Here is a 23,181-nt window from a genome sequence, read left to right as displayed (position 1 = left end):
GATGCACATTCAAAGACATGTTTAATTGAAATGGGGTTAACGGACGTGCTCTATGCCGTCCTTTTATACTCTGTATGACCTTAGCTTTGAATACGTTCAGATATATCTTCAGCTATAGGCACTTTTCGCCGTGTGGACTTTCAGAAATGAATAGCACGCTTTTCAAGCTCAGTAACAGGTTATTTAATTTTCTATACAGAATGATATATGAAAATGTATTTCTTTCTGTTAAGGTCAGTTTCATAACCTGCATTCTATGTATTCTAAATGCAAACATTAAGTTATATTTTGACACAATTTTGCAGAAATTGCATACAAAAAATGTTCTGTAAATACAAAAATTTCATATAAGAAAAAAAGAAGCATAAAAGTGCCTGTAGTTGAAGCAACACACACATACATGATATGGCTGATACACCGGCTCTTATTTGTTCTCTTTCTCTTTCCCTCTCTCTTTCTTTCTTTCTTTGTGTGTGTGTGTGTGTGTGTGTGTGTGTGTGTGTGTGTGTTGTGCCTAATCTTCCGTCTTTGTGTTTGAAACCAAAAAAAGCGTCAAAAAAGAGAGAGGACTTGCAGGGCCTATATGAAGGTATATACGGACACAATCCCAGAATTCCCTTCACCTGCTCTGCTGCATGCAGCTTGTTTGTCTGTATGTCTGGCTGGAAATCCATCCGTCTGTTGTCTGTCTGCTGACGCGCCACTCTCTTTTGAGGCAGTTCTGCCTTGGTGTCTTTCTGTTCTGTTTTGTGTTGCTTTCACCATCTTCCTCTCATCTGTTCACCTCCTCCTTGCAATAGTTCATCCAAAAATAAAAAAAATCGCTAAAAATGTGCTCACCCTAAGGCCATCCAAAATGTCAATCAGATTTGGAGAAATGCATTGCATGACTTGCTCACCAATGGATCCTCTGCAGTGGATGGGTGCCGTCAGAATGAGAGTCCAAACAGCTGATAAAAACATCAAACAAATCCATCAAGATGTTTTAGACTTCGAACCATTGCTTTTGATTGAAATATTAGTCCATGATCCACAGTAATGCTACCTCCAGTGAAAAAGTTGTCTGGTCTGAATCAGGAGAGAAATCTGTGCAGATTTCTGTTTACAAGTTAAAACAGTCCAAAACAGCTTTAAACAAATATGTGAGTGAGTTTTGATGTAAAAGAAACAGGATATGGAGTTTTTTTACTCTAGGAAGCGTTATTATGGATTATGGACTCATATTTTGGCCAGAACTGACAGTTTTAACATCTTTATGGTCTTTAGGATGGATTTGTTTCTTTGGGCTTCTCAAGATGTTAAAGGAGAAGTTCACTTCCAGAACAAAAATGTACAGATAACAGAAAACATAAATCTAGGAGCGCTTCTTGGACTCAAAACAAGTATGTTAGAGGTGCTCTTTGGATGGGAAAATATAGTCGAAAAAGCAAGAGAAACTCCAAGGCACTCTCATATGTGACCCTGGACCACAAAACCAGTCATAAGGTTAAATTTGACAAAACTGAGATTTATACATCATATGAAAGCTCAATAAATAAGCTTTCTATTGATGTATGGTTTGTTAGGATATGACAATATTTGGCTGAGATACATCTATTTGAAATCGGGAATCTGAGGATGCAAAAAAATCAAAAAGACTGAGAAAATCACCTTTAAAGTTGTCCAAATTAGGTTCTTAACAATGCATATTACAAATCAAAAATTACATTTTGATATGTTTACAGTTGGAATTTTACAAAAAATCTTCATGAAACATGAACTTTACTTAATTTCCTAATGATTTTTGGCATAAAAGAAAAATCTAAAATTTTGACCCATGCAATGTATTTTTGGCTATTGCTGCAAATATACCCCAGCGACTTAAGACTGGTTTTGTGCTCCAGGGTCACATATAGAAGTTAAAAAGCCTTTATTGTAGCGGCTTGGTCACATTAAACCTTTCTAAAAACTCCAATGCGTTTCAGCAACATAGCCTTCAGCAGGGAGTCAAACTACAATATACAATACAATAAAGGCTTTTTAACTTCTTCTATATGAGAGTGCCTTGGAGTTTCTCTTGCTTTTTCAAAAATGTACAGATAATGACCTTGTCATCAGAGATGTTCAAGTCTTTCTTTCTTCAGTCGTAAAGAAATAGTTTTTTGAGGAAAACATTTCAGGATTTCTCTCCATATAGTGGACTTCTATGGTGCCCCGAGTTTGAACTTCCAAAATGCGGTCTTTCGTTAATGAAGAAATCTGCAGCTTTGAACGATTCGCAGGGTCAGTGAACTACAGCCTAATGCTTTCTTACTGAATGAATGAAAGACGCAATGCCTCACTCAGTAAGACAGTGACTTGCCGCCACCTACTGGCGATTTTAGTTTTAAATCTAATCACTTAATTTTGCCATAATTTATTGCTTTTTTTTAGTATATGTGACCCTGGTCCACAAAATCAGTCATACATACAGTTTATACATCATCTGAAATAGTGTATTCCACATTTCCACTGGTTAATGGTTTGTTATGATAGAACAATATTTGGCTGAGATACAACTATTTGAAAATCTGGAATCTGAGGGTGCAAACAAATATATATATATATATACAAATATTGAGAAAATTTACAAAATATCTTCATGGAACATGATCTTTACTTAATATCCTAATGATTTTTGGCGTAAAAGAAAAAAATATAATTTTGACCCATACAATGTATTTTGGCCATTGCTACAAATACACTCGTGCTACTTAAGACTGGTTTTGTGGGTCACATATTAATAATACCCTAATAGAATGTGAAGAATATGACATAAAGGATACCTCTATAAAAGGTACAAATTTATGTGTAATTTTAAAGGGGGAAATTTTATCACTAAATGGAAAAGGTGTTACTACAGTCTAAGTGAGGGTATTCACAAAAATGTTAAATGCCCCAGGGGGTACTCCACGATATAAAGTTTGAGAAACACTGCTTTAAATGATCCCAGCCAAGGAAGAAGGGTCTTATCTAGCAAAACGATCAGTTATTTTCTAAAAAAAAATATTGATATTTATATACTTTTGAACCTCAAATGCTCGTCTTGTCTAGCTCTGTGTCATCTGTGTATTCTGGTTCAAGACAGTTAGGGTATGTCTAAAAACTCTCATCTCATTTTCTTCTCCAACTTCAAAATCATCCTACCTCACTTTTTTTTACCTTTTTTTTTTATTTTGTAAAGGGAGTTTGATCTTCTTTGCATGTTCACTTTGTAAACACTGGGTCGTTGATGTAGGACGATTTTGAAGTTGGAGGAGAAAATGAGATGGGAGTTTTTAGACATACCCTAACTGTACTGAACCGGATTACACAGAAATCAGGCAGAGCTAGACAAGCATTTGAGGTTAAAAAGTGTATAAATTGCCAATTTCTTTAGAAAATAACTTATTGTTTCGCTAGATAAGACCCTTCTTCCTTGGCTGGGATCGTTTAGAGGCCTTTGAAGCCGAATTTAAACTGCATTTTGCAAGCACCATAGAAGTCCACTATATAGAGAGAAATCCTAAAATGTTTTCTTCAAAAATAAATTTCTTTACGACTGAAGAAAGAAAGACATGAACATCTTGGATGACAAGGAGGTGAGTACATTATCTGTAAATTTTTGTTCTGGAAGTGAACTTCTTCAACTGATGGACTGGAACGGTCACTCTCAATCTGACGGCACCCATTCACTGCAGAGGACCCATTGGAGAGCAACTGATGCAATGCTACACTTCTCCAAATCTGATGAAGAAACAAACTCATCTACATCTTGGATGACCCGAGGGTGAGCACATTCTCAGCCGGCTTTGATTTTTGGGTGAACTATTTCTTTAACTACTCTCTGCTTTCCTGTTGATTCTGAATAACTGGATTTCTGGCTGGTTTCTGCTCATCTTTCTCTGTGCTGTTGTTCTTTGTCTGAGTAATTGACATCCCGCAGTCATAATCGCTCGGGTCTGTCAGCTGATAGTGTGATCAAAGTGTGTTTGCGCTCTCTTCCTCACCTGCTTCAGTCTGAGCGGTTTACGCTGCGGTTTCTTCCTCTTGCGTTTCTTTGTAATCTTTTATGCATATCTCTGCTGTAGTGTTGTCATCCTTAATTGCATTTCAGTCAGTTGTTCAAAGCTGCACCTGAAAAAGAATAATGGCATATCATATTAAGACTCATTTTGTTAATGAAATTGCTTTTTCTTTTAATGTGCTGATGTATTTCCTTACAGGAATTTGGAGTGGAGCAACCAATAGGCTTTAGTGCGTCACAGTCGTAGACTGTGATTTTCTGGTATTAGAGCGTTTTATTAAACATATGGATACTGGCTTGAGTCCAAGCTCAGTCAGCAGTATCTTCAGTCAAATTTTGTCATCTTTTGAGTTACAAATTGTGGTTTGCTCCATCCATAACTCAAGATTGCACCTTTGGTCTTGTCCATGTGATGAGTTTTGGTTTTGGGATCTGACAAGGCTAGTAAAGAACATTCGCTGTCAGTTATTTCATCCACCATTACAGTTTTCTTGGACTTTGAAACCTTTTTTACTCTGAAATTGCTAGTACATTTCACAAATAATTACAAAGACACAGCAACATTGAATTAAACTGGAAATTGGGGTTTCTGTGGGCCTTAAAAGGCCTTAATTCACACTTCCATAATTAAAGACCTTAAAAATTCATAAAATCATTGCTTTAAATGTTGCATGCATTGCAAAAAGAAAAAAATAAATGTGTTCCTCAGAATGTTTTATTTTCCAAAATAAATACGTATCTAAATACCTTTAAATCGAAATACATTTACTTGAGATGCAAATGTAAATTCTTGAAAAACTGAATAAAATTAAGTGAGTTTATGCTTAAGGCGAGACACTGCGAGTGAATAGGGTAAAAAAAAAATCACCTTACTTAACCAGTGGATTGATTATATTGCTAATTGCAAAAAATTTTATATTACAAGTTTTCTCAAATGTTTTCTAAAATGAAATATACACATACATTTCTAGTACAAAAATCTAAACACTGGATCAAATCAGTTTCAAAATTCTTATTTATTTTTTATTTTTTGACATATTAGAGTCAAATGTTTTTACAAAAGGAATTTTGGGCATCTCATTTTGTCACTCCATAATTCAGAAAATACTTGGAACAGGCAGAAAATTATTATTATTTATTTATTTTTTTTTAATACAGTTTTTGGGGAATAAAATGTTGTATAAAATCAAACAAAAAATATATATGAACAAATCCCTCTGTAAAAACCTTCAGAATATACCCAGGAAAAAAAAAACAAAAATATGTATTGTAATTTAAATCTATAGACAAATACTGTAGATGAAGTGCTATGAAAGAAACACCTAACAGTGTCGTTTGGATGTTTTCCTTCAACTAGTCTGAAAAAAACACTTTATGAAAAACCAAAAAGGCCAAAATCTCAAACTTGACAGATGCATGAAAAACAGTGTTTTTGCTTGCGGTGTATCCCCTTACAACAAGGAACAAATATCTGTCAGTTGGATATGAAAAGTTCCCTTTGAATGAAGTTGATTTTTCTGAGCTCATAGGCAGACATTTGTTTTTGTTTTAATCATAAACTCACTTCATTTTGATCAACTTCTAAGAAAAGAAGACTTCTTATATCATTTTGCTTCTGAAGTAAATGTATCTTGATTTAAAAATCTTTAGACATTTGTACTCCAAAAAAAAAAAAAAAAGACAAAAAAACTGAGAAGGAACATCTTTGAAGTGAGATCAGAAATACACTACAAGTTATTTCCATATTCTAGTGCCTAGAAGCAAAGCTTTTCAAGGATTTATTTATTTATTTTTTGTAAAAATTATTTGAAAAGAACTGAGGTTGGTTTGAAGTTATATTTTTAAACTTGAATGTATTGTGTTCGCTTCAATTTATTCCTTAAGTTGGTCTGAAAAGGTCTTAAAAAGTCTTAATTTTAACTTCATAAAAGCTACAGAAACCCTGTGGAAATACTGAAATTGTATGTTCCTTTAAAATGTACTCTTGTAATCTTACATCTTAAAAAAATTTACAGTGCACATGCATTGGTCTTCATAAATGCATAAAGCTATTAAAAAGTGAGGTATTGCTTGGATAAAAACGATTGAAATTCATCTCCATTTTCCATGCACAATGATATTAAAGATTGAAAGTCCTTAACAAACTAAACTGCAGAAGAGTTCACTGTTAAGACCAAACGTTTCATATTTAAAATTACCATGTCCACAATTAAAGACCTTAAAAAGGTCTTAAATCAGAATAGAAAGTCTGAATTCATAAAATCATTGCTTTAAATGTTGCATGCGTTGCAAAATAAAATTGTTAATTTTCCAAAATCGAAATGCCTCTGAATCAAAATACATTTATTTGAGATGCAAATGTAAATTCTTGAAAAACTAAACAAAATTAAATGAGTTTATGCTTAAAACAAGGGACAAATATCTATCATTTGGGTATGAAAACTTCCCTTTGAGTGAAGTTGATTTTTCTGAGCCCATTGGCAGACATTTGTTTTTGTTTTAATCATAAACTCACTTCATTTTGATCAACTTCTAAGAAAAGAAGGCTGCTTATATCATTTTGCTTCTAAAGTAAATGTATCTTGATTTAAAAATCTTTAGACATTTGCACACAAAAAAGAGAGACAGGAAAAACGAGGAAGAACATTTTTGAAGTTATTTCCATATTCAAGTGCCTGGAAGCAAAGCTTCTCAAGGATTTCCTTTTGTTAAATTAATTGAAAAGAACTGAGATTGGTTTGAAGTTGTATTTTCAAACTTGAATGTATTGTGTTCTCTTCAATTTATTGGTCTAAAAATGTCTTAAAAAGTCTTAAATTTAACTTCAGAAAACCTACGAAAACCCTGAGGAAATATTGAAATTGTACGTTCTTTTAAAATGTTCTCCAGTAATCTTACAGCTTCAAAATTGTTCAGTGCATATGCATTGGTTTTCATAAATACATAAAGCTAGTGAAAGTGAAGCATTGCCCGGATAAAAACGAGTGAAATCCATCTTCGTTTTCCATACACAATGATATTAAAGATTGAAAGTCCTTTACAAACTAAACTTTACTGTTGAGTCCAGACTTTTCATTTTAATGGTTGAGTTGGTCATAATTGGTGGCAGTGCATATGGCCGTATGCTTTCAGAGCTTTAGATCTGAAAGAAAGCTTACAGCCCACAAGGCCACTCGCTCTTCAGACGGCCCACACGGCACTCAATCAATGCATGGCCATAATAAGTTGACAAGCAGCGAGAACGGGGCTGTGAACACTACTTGTGGCTCAGCAGATGCTTTTGACTTACTGTAGTGTAATTGCAGGGGAGTCTCGCTGGAGTAATCATGGGTTAAGTGTCCTGCCATTATTGCATGTCATTCAAGGGCTCTGTGGTAATGAGATCCTCTCACAATCTCCACAGTTAACAGGTCAACCCGTCTGGGACACAAGTGCATGAGCCCTCGCAGGTCCTTTGGAAGTTCAGAGTGAAGTTAAAATTTTTTATTTTTATTGTTTAAACTTTTCATTTTATTTTTGTAGGTTTTATGTTCATTTACATTTAGCATAACATTTTTAAAATTCAGGTTAAAACATATATTTCAAATATTTTAAGTTTAATTACTTTCCATATTTTAAAAGACAAGTATTAAAACTCTATTTATTGATTACATTTTAAATTTTATTTCGTAGGTTTTATGTTCATTTACATTTTGCATAACATTTTTAACATTTAAGTTAAAACTTAAATATTAAAATATTTTAAGTTTAATTAAATTCCATATTTTAAAAGACAAGTATTAAACTGAACACTTACTTGAAGCAGTTTAGATTTACTTGATTATCCAGACATTATTTATTAGAGAAATCAGTGAGTCTCAAATCTATGGAAGCCCGTTTTCACTACAGAATAAAAAATAAAAAAGGTAATTGCGACTTTTTATCTTACAATTCTGACTTTTTTAAATTGAAATTGCGAGTTTACATCTTGCAGTTCAGATTTTTTTTCTTGGAATTGTGAAATATAAACTCACAACTGCTAATTATAAAGTCAGAAATGTGAGATATAAACTCAAAAATGCAAGTTTGTGTCTCGCAATTCTGACTTTTCTTAGAATTGTGAGAAAAGAAAGTAGCAATTCTGAGAAATAAAGTCAGAATTGTGAGACATAAACTTCTTTCCCCTCTCAACTTTTAACTCACAGTTGCAAGTTTATATCTCACAATTCTGAGAAAAAAAAGTCCGAATTGCTATTATATAAACAAAAAAGTCAGAATGGTGAGATACAAACTTGCTTTTGTGAGAAAAAAGTCAGAATTGCTCTTTATCTAGCTTTGTGAGTTTATATCCTGCTATTCTGACTCTTAAAAATAAAGGCTCCAAAGAGATGTTTTTGCAGCGATGCCGTAGAAGAACCATTTTTTGTTCCCCAAAGAACTTTTCTTAACAGAACCACTTTGAAGAAAATTTAACAAAATCTAAAGAACCCTTTTCCACTATAAAGAACCTTTTCGGCATTTGAACGGTTCCATGGATGTTCAAGGTTCTTCATGGAACCATCGATTCCAATAACAAACCTTTATTTTTAAGAGATTAAAAATAAATTGGGAGTTTATGTCACACAATTCTGAGAAAAAAATTGTGGGATGAAAAGTTGCAATTACCTTTTTTATTTAGTTTTATTCAGTGGCAGAAATAGGCTTCCATACAATGATCATCAGGCTTTTGATAAACATTTATTTGTTCATCTCTCAATCATTGTGTTGCATTGAATTATATGTTTTAATCTTAAAACTAAGCATTTAAATATCATCTTACTATTGACGATATAGTCAAGACTGATATTTGTATCATTTTATGTATGTATATGCTATACTGTTATAAAAATCTCATCTCTTTCATCATAAATATCCGCATCTGCAACAAATTGCATATTTTTGCTCCCTTTGGGCCTCTGCATAAAACTGAGCTGTTTTTCCTCCTCAAACTTTACGCTCCATGTTTTCTCTATATCATACTATATGAGCCATAAAAGCCATAAAAATTTATCAAATATGACACAAAATATAAAACACATACTGTATGCAGAAACTTTTATATTTTCTGTAAAGGTTCAGTGAGCTGTTCCTTTTTTAAATAGAATATTATTTTATATGTCAGACTTTACAAAGTTAAAACCCTCCTTTAAACCCAAAAACACTGCAGTCGCCTTGGGATCCTTTAATGGAGTTGAATACTGGTTAAGGCCAATGCAAATGAAATGGATACCAATAAGAAGTCTTTATAATCTGCAAGCCAGCCTTTAAATATAAAGCCATAAATGCGAGTTTTATCTCACAATTCTGACTTTTTTTTTCTAGCAATTCTGACTTTTTCCTCAGAATTGTGAGAAAATAAAGTAGTTTTGAGAAATAAAGTCAGAATTGTGAGAAACTTTTCCCCCCTCTTGACCTTTTAACTCACAATTGCAAGTTTATATCTTACAATTAAGAATTTAATTTCTTTACTTGTGAGAAAAAAGTCAGATTTGTGGGATGCATCTCAAATTTGTGAGAATTCAATTCTGACTTTCTCGCAATTGTGAGTTTATATCCTGCTTGCATCACGAGATTCTGAGGAAAAAAGTCAGAGTTGTCAGATAAGTCACAATATGTATATATTTTTTTAATTCAGTGGCAGAAATATGCTTCCATACAAAGATCATCAGGCTTTTGAGGAAGATTTGTTTGTTCATCTCTCAATCTTTGTGTTGCATTGCATTATATGTTTTAATCTTAAAACTAAGCATTTATATAGCATCTTACTATGACATATTAAATATCTGCTATATTGTTATCTCTTTTATTATGTAAACATCCGTATATGCATCATATTGCATATATTTTTTCCTCCTCAAAGTTTACACTCCATATTGTCACTATATCATACTATATGACACAAAATATAAAACACATACTGTATGCAAAGACTTTTACATTTTCTGTAAAGGTTCAGTGAATTGTTCCTTTTTTAAATAGATTTTTGTTCCTGACTATTATTTTATATGTCAGACTTTAAATATTAAAATCCTCCTTTAAACCCAAAAGCACTGCAGTCGCCTCGGGATCCTTTAAGTTGAGTTGCATACTGGTTAAGGCCAATGCAAATGAAATGGATACCAATGAGAAGTCTTTATAATCTGCAAGCCAGACTTTAAATATAAAGTCAGAAATGCAAGATATAAACCCATAAATGCGAGTTTTTATCTCACAATTCTGATTTTTTTTTCTTGCAATTGTAACTTTGTTCTCAGAATTGTAAGAAAATAAAGTAGCATTTTTGAGAAATAGTCAGAATTATGAGATACAAACTTTTTTCCCCTCTCGACGAAATTTATATCTCAATTCTAATTTATTTTAAGAATTTCTGACTTTTTTGTGAGGACAAAAAAGGCAGAATTGTGAGATGCATCTCGCATTTGCGAGAAAAAAAGTCAATTTCTTTTTATCTAGCAATTCTGACTTTATTTTTCGCATTTGTGAGTTTATATCCTGAGTTTATACAGCATGCGTTTAAAAAATTCAGAGTTGCGAGAAGTCACAATAACTTTTTTTTTTAATTCAGTGGCAGAAATAGGCTTCAATACAATGATCATCAGATGTGTTCTTCTCTCAATCTTTGGGTTGCATTGCATCATATGTTTTAATCTTAAAACTAAGCGTTTAAATATCATCTCACTATGACATAAGTTTCTGCTATATACTGTTTTAAAAATCGCATCTCTTTCATCATATAAATATTCACATCTGCACCAAATTGCATATTTTTTCTCCCTTTGGGCCTCTGCATAAAACTGAGCTGCTTTTCCTCCTCAAGTTTGCGTTCCATATTCTCACTGTATCATACTATATGAGCCATAAAAGCCTGATCTATCAAATATGACATGCATATAAAACACAAACTGTATGCTGAAACTTTACTTTTATATTTTGTCTAAAGGTTCAGTGAATTGTTCCTTTTTTAACTAGATTTTTGTTCCTGACTATTACTTTAAATGTCAGACTTTACAAAGTTAAAATCCTCCTTTAAACCAAAAAGCACTGCAGTTGCATCGGAATTCTTTAATTGAGTTGAATACTGGTTAAGGCCAATGCAAATGAAATGGATACCAATGAGAACATCCCATTTTCTGGAGTCTTTATAATCTGCAAGCCACTTCCAGTCCAATAATGCTTTTTGCTTCATAGGAAAGATTTTTTTGGGTGACGGCGTGGCATCCTGTTACAGATAGGAATGCATGCAATATTGATCCCCAACAGGAAATTCAATATGACAATCAAGCAGATTGAGTAGATCCAGTTGGTGTGGGAAACCCAGTGGATTTTGATGTCTAACTACAGAAACTTTTTAGGAAATGAATAATTGGCGAAATGATATGATTTGTTTACAATCCCAGTGATCGCTACTGAAAGGTGGCATAAGCACACACAGCACAAATGCGAATTTGCACGAATTGCGCTACTTGTACGGTGTTTCATTTCCCATTATAGTTGTTGCGTGTCACAAGTTTCATTCAGTTCTTTTCTCTCCAGTGTATTCCATGTGCTGGATCCTTTTTTTCGCGAAGAAAGCAAAGGAAAAAATATCAACCGCCTGTCATTTCTCTTGTTTCCATGGTTACAGGCCATCGTGGACACGGTTGACAACCTCCTGAGGCCAGAAGCCCTTAAATCCTGGGAGGACATGAATTCCACAGAGCAAACACATGCCGCCACTATGTTACTCGATACCCTGGAGGAAGGAGCCTTTGTCCTTGCAGACAACCTGATCGAGCCCGCTGTCGTCAGAGTGCCTGCCGAGAACATCGGTAAGTCCTTTCATCTTAGCCGGCAACTTTTGATGTAAATGATGAAGTTTCGATTCCAGCCACGTGTCTGACCTGACGCTTAATGACTGATGCAGTTTAGAGTAAGAGTCATTTTTGCTTATAAAAACCAAAGCAGAAGGAAATTGAATTGGTAGGAATGCTTGGAAGAGGTAGAAAGGTCAGTTCTCTTAAACTGGCCAAACTGGCGTTAACCAGTGCCAGAATAATAGAAAAGTTCATCCAAAAATAAACATTTGCAGAACACATCCTCACCCGCAGGCCATCCCAGATGTAGATGAGTTTGTTTCTTCATCAGATTTAGAGAAATGTAGCATTCCATCACTTGCTCACCAGTGGATCCTCTGTAGCGAATGGGTGCCGTCAGATTGAGAGTCACAACAGCTGATAAAAACATCACAATAATCCACAAGTAATACACACCACTCCAGTCCATCAGTTAACTTCTTGAGTATAGCGAAAAACGGCCTATTTGTAAGAAACAAATTCATCACTAAGACATTTCTGAAAGCTGGATAAATAGGCTTTCCATTGATGTATGGTTTGTTTTGATAGGACAATATTTGGTCGACATACAACTATTTGAACTATCTGGAATCTGAGGGTGCAAAAAAAAAGTAAAAAAAAAATTGAGAAAATCACCTGTCTAAATGAGGTTCTTAGCAATGCATATTACAAATCAAAATTTAAGTTTTGTTATATTTACGGTAGGAAATTTACAAAGTATCTTCATGGAACATGATCTTCACTTAATATCCGAATGATTTTTGGCATAAAAGAAAAATAGATAATTTTGACCCATGCAGTGTATTGTTGGCTAGAAATAGCAATACATTGTATAGGTCAAAATGATCGATTTTTCTTTTTTATTCCTATTTGGAGAAATGTCTCATTTCATCACTTGCTCAACAATGGATTCTCTGCAACGAATGGGTGCCATCAGATTGAGAGTCACAACAGCTGATAAAAACATCATTCAGATATTTATAACTTCAAACTATTGCTTCTGATTAAAATATCAGTCCATAATCCATAATAACACTTCCTGCAGTGAAAAAGTGGCCTGGTCTGAATCAAGAGAGAAATCTGCACAGATCAAGCACCATTTACAAGCCAAAACAGTCTAAAATGGCTTTAAACAAATATACAAAAATGTGACCATGGACCAAAAAACCAGCCATAAGTAGTTTTTTTTTTATTATTATTTATTTTATTGAGATTTGTAAATAAGATTTCCATTGATGTATGTTTTTTTTTCGATAGGACAATATTTGGCCGACATACAGCTATTTGAAAATTTGAAATATGAGGGTGAAAAAGTTGTCCAAATTAAGTTATTAGCAATGCGTATTACTAATCAAAAATTAAGATTTTTAAATTTCTTTAATTTTGAAGAATTTAATTTGTAATAATAAATATACTGTAACACAGTGCTGTTGGGTTTATATTTATTATTGCACCCTTTTTTGGACTGTCGATTTAAAAATCTGCTGTTGACTGATTTTTGTAAAATTCAAGCAAGGCCTTTGGAGATTTGTAAATATTTTAGTGAAAAACGTTGTTTTTCAGTCTTGTTGACAGCCTCGCTATCATGTTGGCATTGGTGGTAAAGGTAGAACATTTGGCAAATGGATATAATCATTTTTACATTGCTGCAGTGCGGCTGCACCAGTTAAGTGTTTGAATCAGACATATTCATCTCTGGATCCTCAGCGGTAAAGAAACAGTATAGAGAGCAGATAAATTATAAATTAATCAGGCAACTAGCATATTAGACAGTATGCAGATCCAACACACTGTAGCAGTAGAAGAACTTCAGCAGCTCTTGCAGTAGCAGATTCGCTCCAGTTACTGTTTCATGTACCGTCTTCAGCTCTGAGCTTTTGAGTATAATTATGTCTGATTATTTTTTACTGACTTTCTCTAGCCCTCTACAGCTGGAGAGCTCTGCAAAAGTATGTTATTCAATCAATACATGTTCTTGAATCATAAAAATGCATTTTATCAAAGCATTTGGTCTCCTATGAGGGTTTGCGATTTTGTACATGCTTAGATGATGAAGGTTATTCCTGGTTTAATGAATATGCTGTTCGTGTAATGTCAGATGCGTTGCAAGGTCTGAACAAATGTGCTTGTGGGCAGTTTGGCTTGCTTGTAGGTTAAACCACTGCTTTTACAGCCACACACGTCCATCTCTGCACATATCAGCTTTCCTGGTGAGTCCGTGGAAAGAGAAGAAAAGACAAAGCAATCCTACAGAAGGCTAACGTCGTGCTGCTTAATTTAGAGAACCTTTCCCGGCAGATTCGATCTGGGCTCGAGAAATCATTGTGCTGATTGCTATTTACAGCCACAGATATAAGAATCTCCCAGGCAGTGAATAATGCAGGAATCTGAGCCGTTGACGGCTCTACAAGAGTTTACAGTGAAAGAGTCAAATCTCAGGTTGCATTTGTCAGGTTGATTTCAGGCTGGATGTAGCAATCTGCCCTTCATGAGTTTGCAAACCAGGGTTGGCGTTCTTCACACACTGTAAAAAAAATAAATAAAATTGTTTTAACTTAATATAGTAAGTGTTTGTGCTGCCTTAAAATTTTAAGTTAACTCAACTTAAATCGAAATAACTTAAATATAAGTGTATGTGCTGCCTTAAAATTTTAAGTTAACTCTACTTAAGTCAAATCTACTTAAAAAAGTGTTTGTGCTGCCTTAAAATTTAAAGTTAACTCAACTTAAGTTAAAACAACTTAAAACAGTAAGTGTTCGTGCTGCCTTAAAATTTGAAGTTAACTCAACTTAAGTTGAAAACTTAGTGTTCGTGCTGCCTTAAATTTTTAAGTTAACTCAACTTAAATTAAAACAACTTAAAACAGTAAGTGTTGGTGCTGCCTTACAATTTGAAGTTAACTCAACTTAAGTTATAACAATTTAAAAGTGGTTGTGCTGCCTTAAAATTTTAAGTTAACACAATTTAAGTTGAAAGTACTTTAAAAAGTAAGTGTTTGTGGCTGCCTTAAAATTTGAAGTTAATTTAAGTTGAAAACTTAGTGTTCGTGCTGCCTTAAAATTTTAAATTAACTCTACTTAAGTCAAATCTACTTAAAAAAAGTGTTTGTGCTGCCTTAAAATTATAGGTTAACTCAACTTAAGTTGAAACAACTTGGAAGTATGTGTTCGTGCTGCCTTAAAATTTAAAGTTAACTCAACTTAAGTTAAAACAACTTAAAACAGTAAGTGTTTGTACTGCCTTAAAATTTGAAGTTAACTCAACTTAAGTTACAACAACTTAAAACAGTAAGTGTTCGTGCTGCCTTAAAATTTGAAGTTAACTCAACTTAAGTTGAAAACTTAGTGTTCGTGCTGCCTTAAATTTTTAAGTTAACTCAACTTAAGTTAAAACAACTTAAAACAGTAAGTGTTGGTGCTGCCTTACAATTTGAAGTTAACTCAACTTAAGTTATAACAAGTTAAAAGTGGTTGTGCTGCCTTAAAATTTTAAGTTAACACAATTTAAGTTGAAAGTACTTTAAAAAGTAAGTGTTCATGCTGCCTTAAAATTTGAAGTTAACTCAACTTAAGTTGAAAACTTAGTGTTCGTGCTGCCTTAAATTTTTAAGTTAACTCAACTTAAGTTAAAACAACTTAAAACAGTAAGTGTTGGTGCTGCCTTACAATTTGAAGTTAACTCAGCTTAAGTTATAACAAGTTAAAAGTGGTTGTGCTGCATTAAAATTTTAAGTTAACACAATTTAAGTTGAAAGTACTTTAAAAAGTAAGTGTTCATGCTGCCTTAAAATTTGAAGTTAACTCAACTTAAGTTGAAAACTTAGTGTTGGTGCTGCCTTACAATTTGAAGTTAACTCAACTTAAGTTATAACAATTTTAAAAAGTGTTTGTGCTGTAAGTGTAAGTTGAAACTACTTTAAAAAGTAAGTGTTCGCGCTGCCTTAATTTTAAGTTAACTCAATTTAAGTTGTAACTACTTGAAGTAAGTGTTCATGCTGCATTAGGATTTTAAGTTAACTTAAGTTGAAACAACTTAAAGTGTTTGTACTGCCTTAAAATTTTAAATTAACTCAACTTAAGTTGAAACTAATTAAAAAAGTAAGTGTTCGGGCTGCCTTAAAATTTTAAGTTAACGTAACTTAAGTCAAAAAAACGTGGTGTTTGTGCTGCCTTGAAATTTTAAATTAACTTAAAGTTTGTTTGTAAACATTCGGGATGTATGCGCAGCATGGTTGCAGAAAACCCGGGATTATAGAAAGATTATAGATTATATTGATTAGATGTCATTTTCAAAATGTTTTTCGCATATTACAAGAGCTTGTCACCCAGCAATAATATTCAATGGATCTGACGTTAGATAGTGGGACAGTCTTACAACTCCGAAACAGGGATGTTTTTTGTGGGCAGTTCAAGTTGAGCAATGGAATAAAAGAATAAAAAAGGTAAAATTGATATAATGTATTATAATTCAAAATTCAGATTTTATTTTCACAATTCCGAGACTATATCTAATAAGGAAAAATAACTCATCATTCTCTCGTATCCTCTCAGAGTTTATATCCCACACCCTCTGAATTAAAAAAACTCACTATTTTTGTTAATATACTCACACTTTTAACTAATTTTGGCCAATTTGCTGCTTATTGATAGTTTGTAAGGTAGTTGTTAAGTTTAGGTATGGGTTAGGGTTAAGGGATCTAAAATATGGTCATGCAGAATAAGGCATTAATATGTGCATTATAAGTACTAATAAACATCCAATGTTAGTAATATGCATGCTAATAACTAGTTAATAGTGAGAATTGGTCTCTAAAATAAAGTGTTACCCATAATTTTCATAATTTATTTATGTTCTTAAATTTATTAAATTTTCCATTTTAAAGAATCCTGCTGCTTGCATATATTCAGATAGTCTTGCAGTTTTGCAAAATGTTATTTTTAATTAATTATTTGCTTTTCATGAACAAACACTGCAGTTCCTTCACAAATCCCAGTTTGGGTAATTAAATGATTAATGCACTTCATTTTGTTGATAACATGCAATTAAATATGCTTTCATTCTGCTTGTATTTTAATATTAATATGGTACTAAATAATTATATTCAAATCTATAGAATAAGTTGAAAAGTGTACTAAAAGTAATCTGTTTTGAACCTAACTGGAACAAGCGTAACTAAAACCTAATATCCGGCTTAAATCTGTTTGTTGTATATTGATGTGGAAGGTTTTATTTTCATATACAGCACTGTGCCAAACGGTTCACAAGCAAATTGTTTTCAGACAGTTTGCCAGTAGGAAATATCAGTTTACATTTCCAAACATTCCTCGTGCCGTTAATTGTAAAAATCCAATGGGATTTTTGTGTGCATGAGGAATCCAGCAACAGACGGCTATGATCCACAGAGATCTGATTTCACCGTCATCCAGACGGTCAGGGAATAAATGAAGAGACAAACTAAATCCATGAGAACTGTGGCAATGTCTCTAAGACACTTGTAGAAATCTACCTGCAAAACTACAATTGTGTGAACAGACATTTATGTTGAATGTAGACAAATTTATAGAACAAAATATATTAAAAAAATCTTAAATCAAGAAGGATTTTTTAGATGAGTAAAAATTAAGTCAAATTTAAGTAAGTTATTGCTAAGAACAAGCAAAATAATCTGCCAATGGGGTAAGCAAAAAAAAAAGCTTATTTCAAACAGAAAACGATTATTTTTCTTACCCCATTGGCAGATTATTTAGCTTGTTTCAAGCAAAAACACACTTCATTTTGACTTGTTTTTACTCGTCTAGAAAATCCTTCTTGATTTAAGAATTTGTAGATATTTTGGTTGGAAACAAGACAAAGAATTTTTTGCAGTGTTTATTGGCATTGATAGTTCCATGAAGAACCTTGAACCTTTTTTATAGTTGCAAAAGTTTCTTTAGATTTTTAAAATTCTTCAAAATAACTTGTTCAAGAACTGTTCACTAAAAGGTTATTTGGCGAACCAAAAATAGGTTATGGCATCAATGCAAAAGCACCCTTTTGGAACGCCCTTTTATTTTTATTAAAAAGTGTTGAGCAGACTATTATGAGCAAGTTTTGTTTGAAATCAATTGCTTTTTGTTATTATTATCATTTACATAACAAAACTGGTTGATTGTAAATCAGAAGGCTGAAAGTTTTTAATTTAAAGGATTAGTTCACTTCCAAAAAAAATTTGAAGCTGCATTTAAACTGCATTTTTAACGTTCAAACTTGCGGGCACCATTGAAGTCCACTATATGGAGAGAAATCCGAAAATGCTTTCCTCAAAAAACATAATTTCTTTACGACTGAAGAAAGAAAGACATGAATATCTTGGATGACAAGGAGGTGAGTAAATTATCTGTACTTTTTTTTCTTTTCTCGAAGTGAACTAATCCTTTAATATCGCTCAGAATTAGAATGACTACAAAAGTGAAAACCATTTATAAAGGAAGTGCTTTTAGGCTTCAGGAGTGGAATCCATAGCGTAATCAAAAATGCTGTGATTTAGCTACAGCTGTTGTCTCGGGTGCATGTAAATAGGTGGATATTGTTCTGTTCTGTAATATTTCATGAATGCATCCATCACTGTGAATGCGCTGAAACCAAATAGACTTAGCTCCGGTCTCAGCATGTGGCGACTTTAACCATTCAGATGGTGAGAGGATCCAGCACAGGCCCCTGCCAGTGGAATTTATTAGTAATGTGATCTCATTAATATAAGTCAGCTTTGTGCGCTCATCTGTCATTCCACTGTACAGGCCTCTGGGTTACTGCAGGTTTTTTCATTTTAACCTTGGCTCAGTGCTTTTTCACTCCCTTCTCAATCTTTTCGTGTAGCTGTTTTTTGTTTTTTTTTTTGTCCTCAGCCGTATTGTTTGAGGGTCTGAGATATTGTTTAGAGTGAATATTTTCTATATTACATAGTGCATTGTCGCAATTGATGCTGATTTTAAAATGAAAAAGGTTCCTTTGATTATCTTTCATTTGTTTCAAACTCGTATGACTTCCAGTGTCAGAAAAAAATGGATTTTCTGCCCTTTTCTGTTTATGTCTCGAAATCTTCAAAGGGGTAATTAAATGTAACAAGTGATGAAAGAATGTATCTATCAAACTTTTGATATTTGCATTGATCTTTCAAACAGTTGAAAATATTTTGGTAACACTTTACAATGCATTAACTAACATTGAGCAATGTATTTATTACAGTATTTACAAATCTTTATAAACTTAATAATATTAACAGATATAACTTTGAATTTTTACAATGCATTAGTAAATGTTATTTAACATTAACTAAGATTAATAAGTGCTTTGCACGTGTTTTTAATTGTTAGTTCGTGTTAACTTATGTAGTTATCTAATCAAACTTTAATGTAAAGTGTTACTAAGATTTTATAAAAAAAAAATAAAAAAAAAACACCTGTTAATTTTAAAGAACGTGTTTGTCACCCTGGACCACAAAACCAGTCATAAGGGTCAATTTTTCGAAATTGAGATTTACACATCATCTGAAAGCTGAATAAATAAGTACAATATTTGGCTGAGATACAACTATTTGAAAATCTAGAATCTCAAAATATTGAGAATATTTCCTTTAAAGTTGTGCAAATGAAGTTCTTAGCAATGCATATTACTAATAAAAAAATAAGTTTTGAAATATTTATGGTAGGAATATTGGCATGATACTTAATATTCGAATAATTTTTGGCCCATACAATGTATTGTTGCCTATTGCTACAAATACACCTGTGCTGCATAAGTCTGGTTTTGTGGTCCAGGGTTACATTTATACTTGCATACCTTATGTATTATGCATGTTATTGTCTCTGACTGCATGTTGAAGCCACACAGGCTGCAATTTTCTCCTACTTCTCGGAAAGTGATGATATAGTCAAAATATCCGGTAGCGTGGGTTTTGTGCATGTTATTTTTGACAGACATTGATGTTGTGATTATTCAAATGATGTGGATTTGAAAACAGATGGATTGTTAGGTAATAATTGTTTATTTCTTAGCTGGCGGCAAGTGTTCAATGAAGCAACTGATGCACATAAGTGTGTTATGTTGATGTTTTTAGTTTTATTATTGCATTTTAATAAAATGTGTGTGGACTGCTTGATTTTTCAGTATGCTGGAGGCATTCAAAATGGGTAGTTGTGTAGTTTGGTGCACTTATTTTATGGAATTAAGTGGTTTACTGTAGATTACACGTTACTCATAGACTAATGTGTTTGGCTTGGTAAAGTGTTACATTTCATTGTCGCAATTTGAAAAAAAAAACTGTTGTTTTGTTGTCTCTTTTAGCAAAAATCCTTTATTTAAAGTCATGAAAATGCAGATCCTGTTGTAAATAATAGTGAAAATTACTTAGTAAAACTGTAGCGGATTTTGACCCAAATACATTGAAAGCAAATAAGGATTGTGTCTGTCAAACCTCAGCTCTCAGATCTCTTGCGTTTACATCAAAAGGGAAACGAATGTCAGAAATCACAACACTCAATGCGGCGTCTGTAGGAAAAGAAGTGTCATCTTTCAGTTAAAAGCAGCAATTTTAGTATAAGGTAATCAAGAAGCTTTAAAAGTTAATTTTCCAGACAACAACACTCATTGTTAAAGAAACCACATTTTCTGCTTATATCACACAATACACCTTTTCTTATTCTCAGCCTCAGTTGAAAATTATATGATGCGCTACAAATGCAGCTTTGCTGAGAGTTTGTTGGCCTGAGGTGCATTAGAAAACTTTGAAACTGTCTTCTCAATTCACTTTCTTTTATGTGCACAATGTCTCGTTTTAATTAAATTACCTCACGTTGGCTTAATGAAACAGAGTCCTTCATTTCCATCTGGCAGAGGAATGTGAGAACCTGAATGTGAGAAGCAATTTATGCAACTGCCATTGTCTCATGTTTTGTTGAAGAAAAACACCAAATGGCCCATAGGAATCCATATCTTTGTTTTGTTTTTTGCAGTGTTGGACGTGTACGTGTTGAGCACCGATGGCCAAATTCAGGACTTCAGATTTCCACAGACCAGCAAAAGAGGAGCCACCATTCAACTCTCAGCGAACATGGTCAAACTAAACAGTAAAAACGGTAAATGAGTGCAAGGTAGTCATTTCAAATGTTTTAATAGGATCTTCAAATGCTTAGTTAATAAAGTCAGTGATTTTCCTGATCTGAAGGTCATAAGCACTCTGCACAAGTACTTAAGTCAGTGCATTGCAAGCTTTTCATGCATTTCATGCCTTCTTGTGTTACTATAGCTATAACAAACGTCAGTACTCAAGGGCACCATTGAGTATCTTTCCACATGTTGTTATCCTGGTTGCTAGCAAAAACATGCCTGTAAGATCTAACATGCTCAACAGTATTCTCTACAATGTTTTCCTTCACAGGCAAAAAAAAAAAAAAATTCATAGATATTTTATCATTTCCTCGAAGCTATAACGTTCTTCTCTTATCATTTATTTACTCAAGGTGTTGCCAAGCTGGTTTTTGTCCTGTACAAGCACTTGGGACATTTTCTTAGCACAGAGAACGCCACGGTGAGGCTGATGGGAGAAGGCGGATTCAGAAACCACACCCTGACTGTCAACTCCCACATCCTCTCCGCCTCCATCAACAAAGAGTCCAGCCGCGTGTTTGTGTCCGAACCAGTTATCTTCACCCTGGCGCATTTGGATGTGAGAACTTAATCATTTTTTCTTCTGCTATTTAGATTTTTGGAACTTTATCTTTTTGAGTATAGGGCTGTGGAAAAGTGTTTGTCCTCTTTTTGATTTTTTCTGTTTTTGTGCATATCTAAAATAGACCTAATCAAACAATAGCCTTCAAATATTTAAAATACATATATAATATGTATGAGGAAATTAGTTCAAATAAAGTATCAAAAGTAAGTAATCATATGGTTTTAGTGGGCACCAATGGCCTTACGAATGTTTTACTCTTTACTGCGCCATCAAATCCTTGTTTAATATTGACTAAACAATTTATAATTCAATTGGCCACTTAATCTTTTATATTTGGCCATTTCTTTATGACAAAAATGCTATAGCCACTGTAATTTCTTGAATATGTGGATAGCAAAACGTAAACTTGAAGCGGGGGTTTGAGTTTTTGTTTTGAAATCACAATGAACATTTTGCGTCTTTAGAAATTGAGTATTCTCCTGTGTTTGCATAGGCTTATTGATGATTTACCAAATGAACGTTGTCATAAATCCAAACTCATAGCAATATGCAGATATGGAGTTTGAGACGCTTCACACATTTAACGTTAAATAATAACGTTTATGTTTATGTGGAGCAGAATTTACTGCCGTTGTACTTGTTGTAAATTCACAATAGATTTATGCTTTATTATGATTTTAAATGGGTTTAATATTTCATGCAACCTTGGAAAACAGTCTTATAATGCGTTTCTTGTCTGTGGAAAGCGCCACTTCTGTTATTTTGACGGTTACTCAACATGGGTAAAATGCAAAGATTTTTTTAAATTGAGTACGCTTGAATCAAGGAATCGTGAAAGCCCTACTGTACGTGTTTCAGAAATTAAAGCAAAATCTTACATAAAATATAACATAAAGGCAACCTGAGAAAGCACAAAAGTTTTTAAATTAAAAAAAATTACCTAATACCAACTGGGCCTGTGTAAAAAATGATTTGTCTCAGTAGTTACTTGTTCCAAAATCTATGACACTCCATTTATAATGAAGAAGCTTTGAAAGAGGGATTTAAACACTTAACATCTGGCAACCGCAGACATGAAAACCTGTGGAGGTATATATATATATATTTTTTTTTTTGGAAAATATAGACAAATGATTCAAATACGTCAGTCATTTAAAAAACTCTTTCATCGGATTGCCTTTGATTCATGTTGTATTTTGTTTGTCGATCTAAAACTATTTAGTGTGACTTTATATTTTCACAGCAATTTGAAAATACAACAGTGAAAGGCCGGAGTAAGGCCAGTCTATATGCTTGAAAATCTAAAGAGAAGACAGATTTGAAAATTCTTGAAAAGTTTTAATAGAGTTTCTGGTACCTGGAATGTATCTTTGAATAATCAAGTAATCAGTGCCTTCTGATTCTAGGATAGAGTTAAAATTAGAGCCTTGAAAATCATGGTTAAGCAAAATCAAACAACGTTCTTGTCAATCAGCCTCGTTTATTAATAGAGACTGTTGATCAAAGAAAACATCATGCTTGATTATAAAAGGTTTAAATCTCAAAACATTGCAAATGTCACCTGTCACATTCAAATAAACTGATTTGTTTCTCCATT

The 23,181-nt window shown here is 33.2% G+C and overlaps 1 protein-coding gene across 1 annotated transcript in view; it reads left to right on the top strand.

Moving 5' to 3' along the window:
- LOC141344608 (adhesion G protein-coupled receptor L2-like) overlaps window positions 1-23,181 on the top strand; it is a 68,075-nt gene that overhangs the window by 7,860 nt on the left and 37,034 nt on the right. The window contains exons 5-7 of the mRNA XM_073849480.1: window positions 11,667-11,850; window positions 20,866-20,988; window positions 21,373-21,578. Coding sequence (XP_073705581.1) covers window positions 11,667-11,850; window positions 20,866-20,988; window positions 21,373-21,578 — 513 coding nt within the window. The remainder of the gene's footprint in view (window positions 1-11,666; window positions 11,851-20,865; window positions 20,989-21,372; window positions 21,579-23,181) is intronic.

This window comes from Garra rufa, chromosome 10 (genome assembly GCF_049309525.1).
Source record: "Garra rufa chromosome 10, GarRuf1.0, whole genome shotgun sequence".
Taxonomy (NCBI): Eukaryota; Metazoa; Chordata; class Actinopteri; order Cypriniformes; family Cyprinidae; genus Garra; species Garra rufa.
Note: the sequence above shows the minus strand (reverse complement) of the source record. Positions and strands in the feature narration are given on the sequence as shown.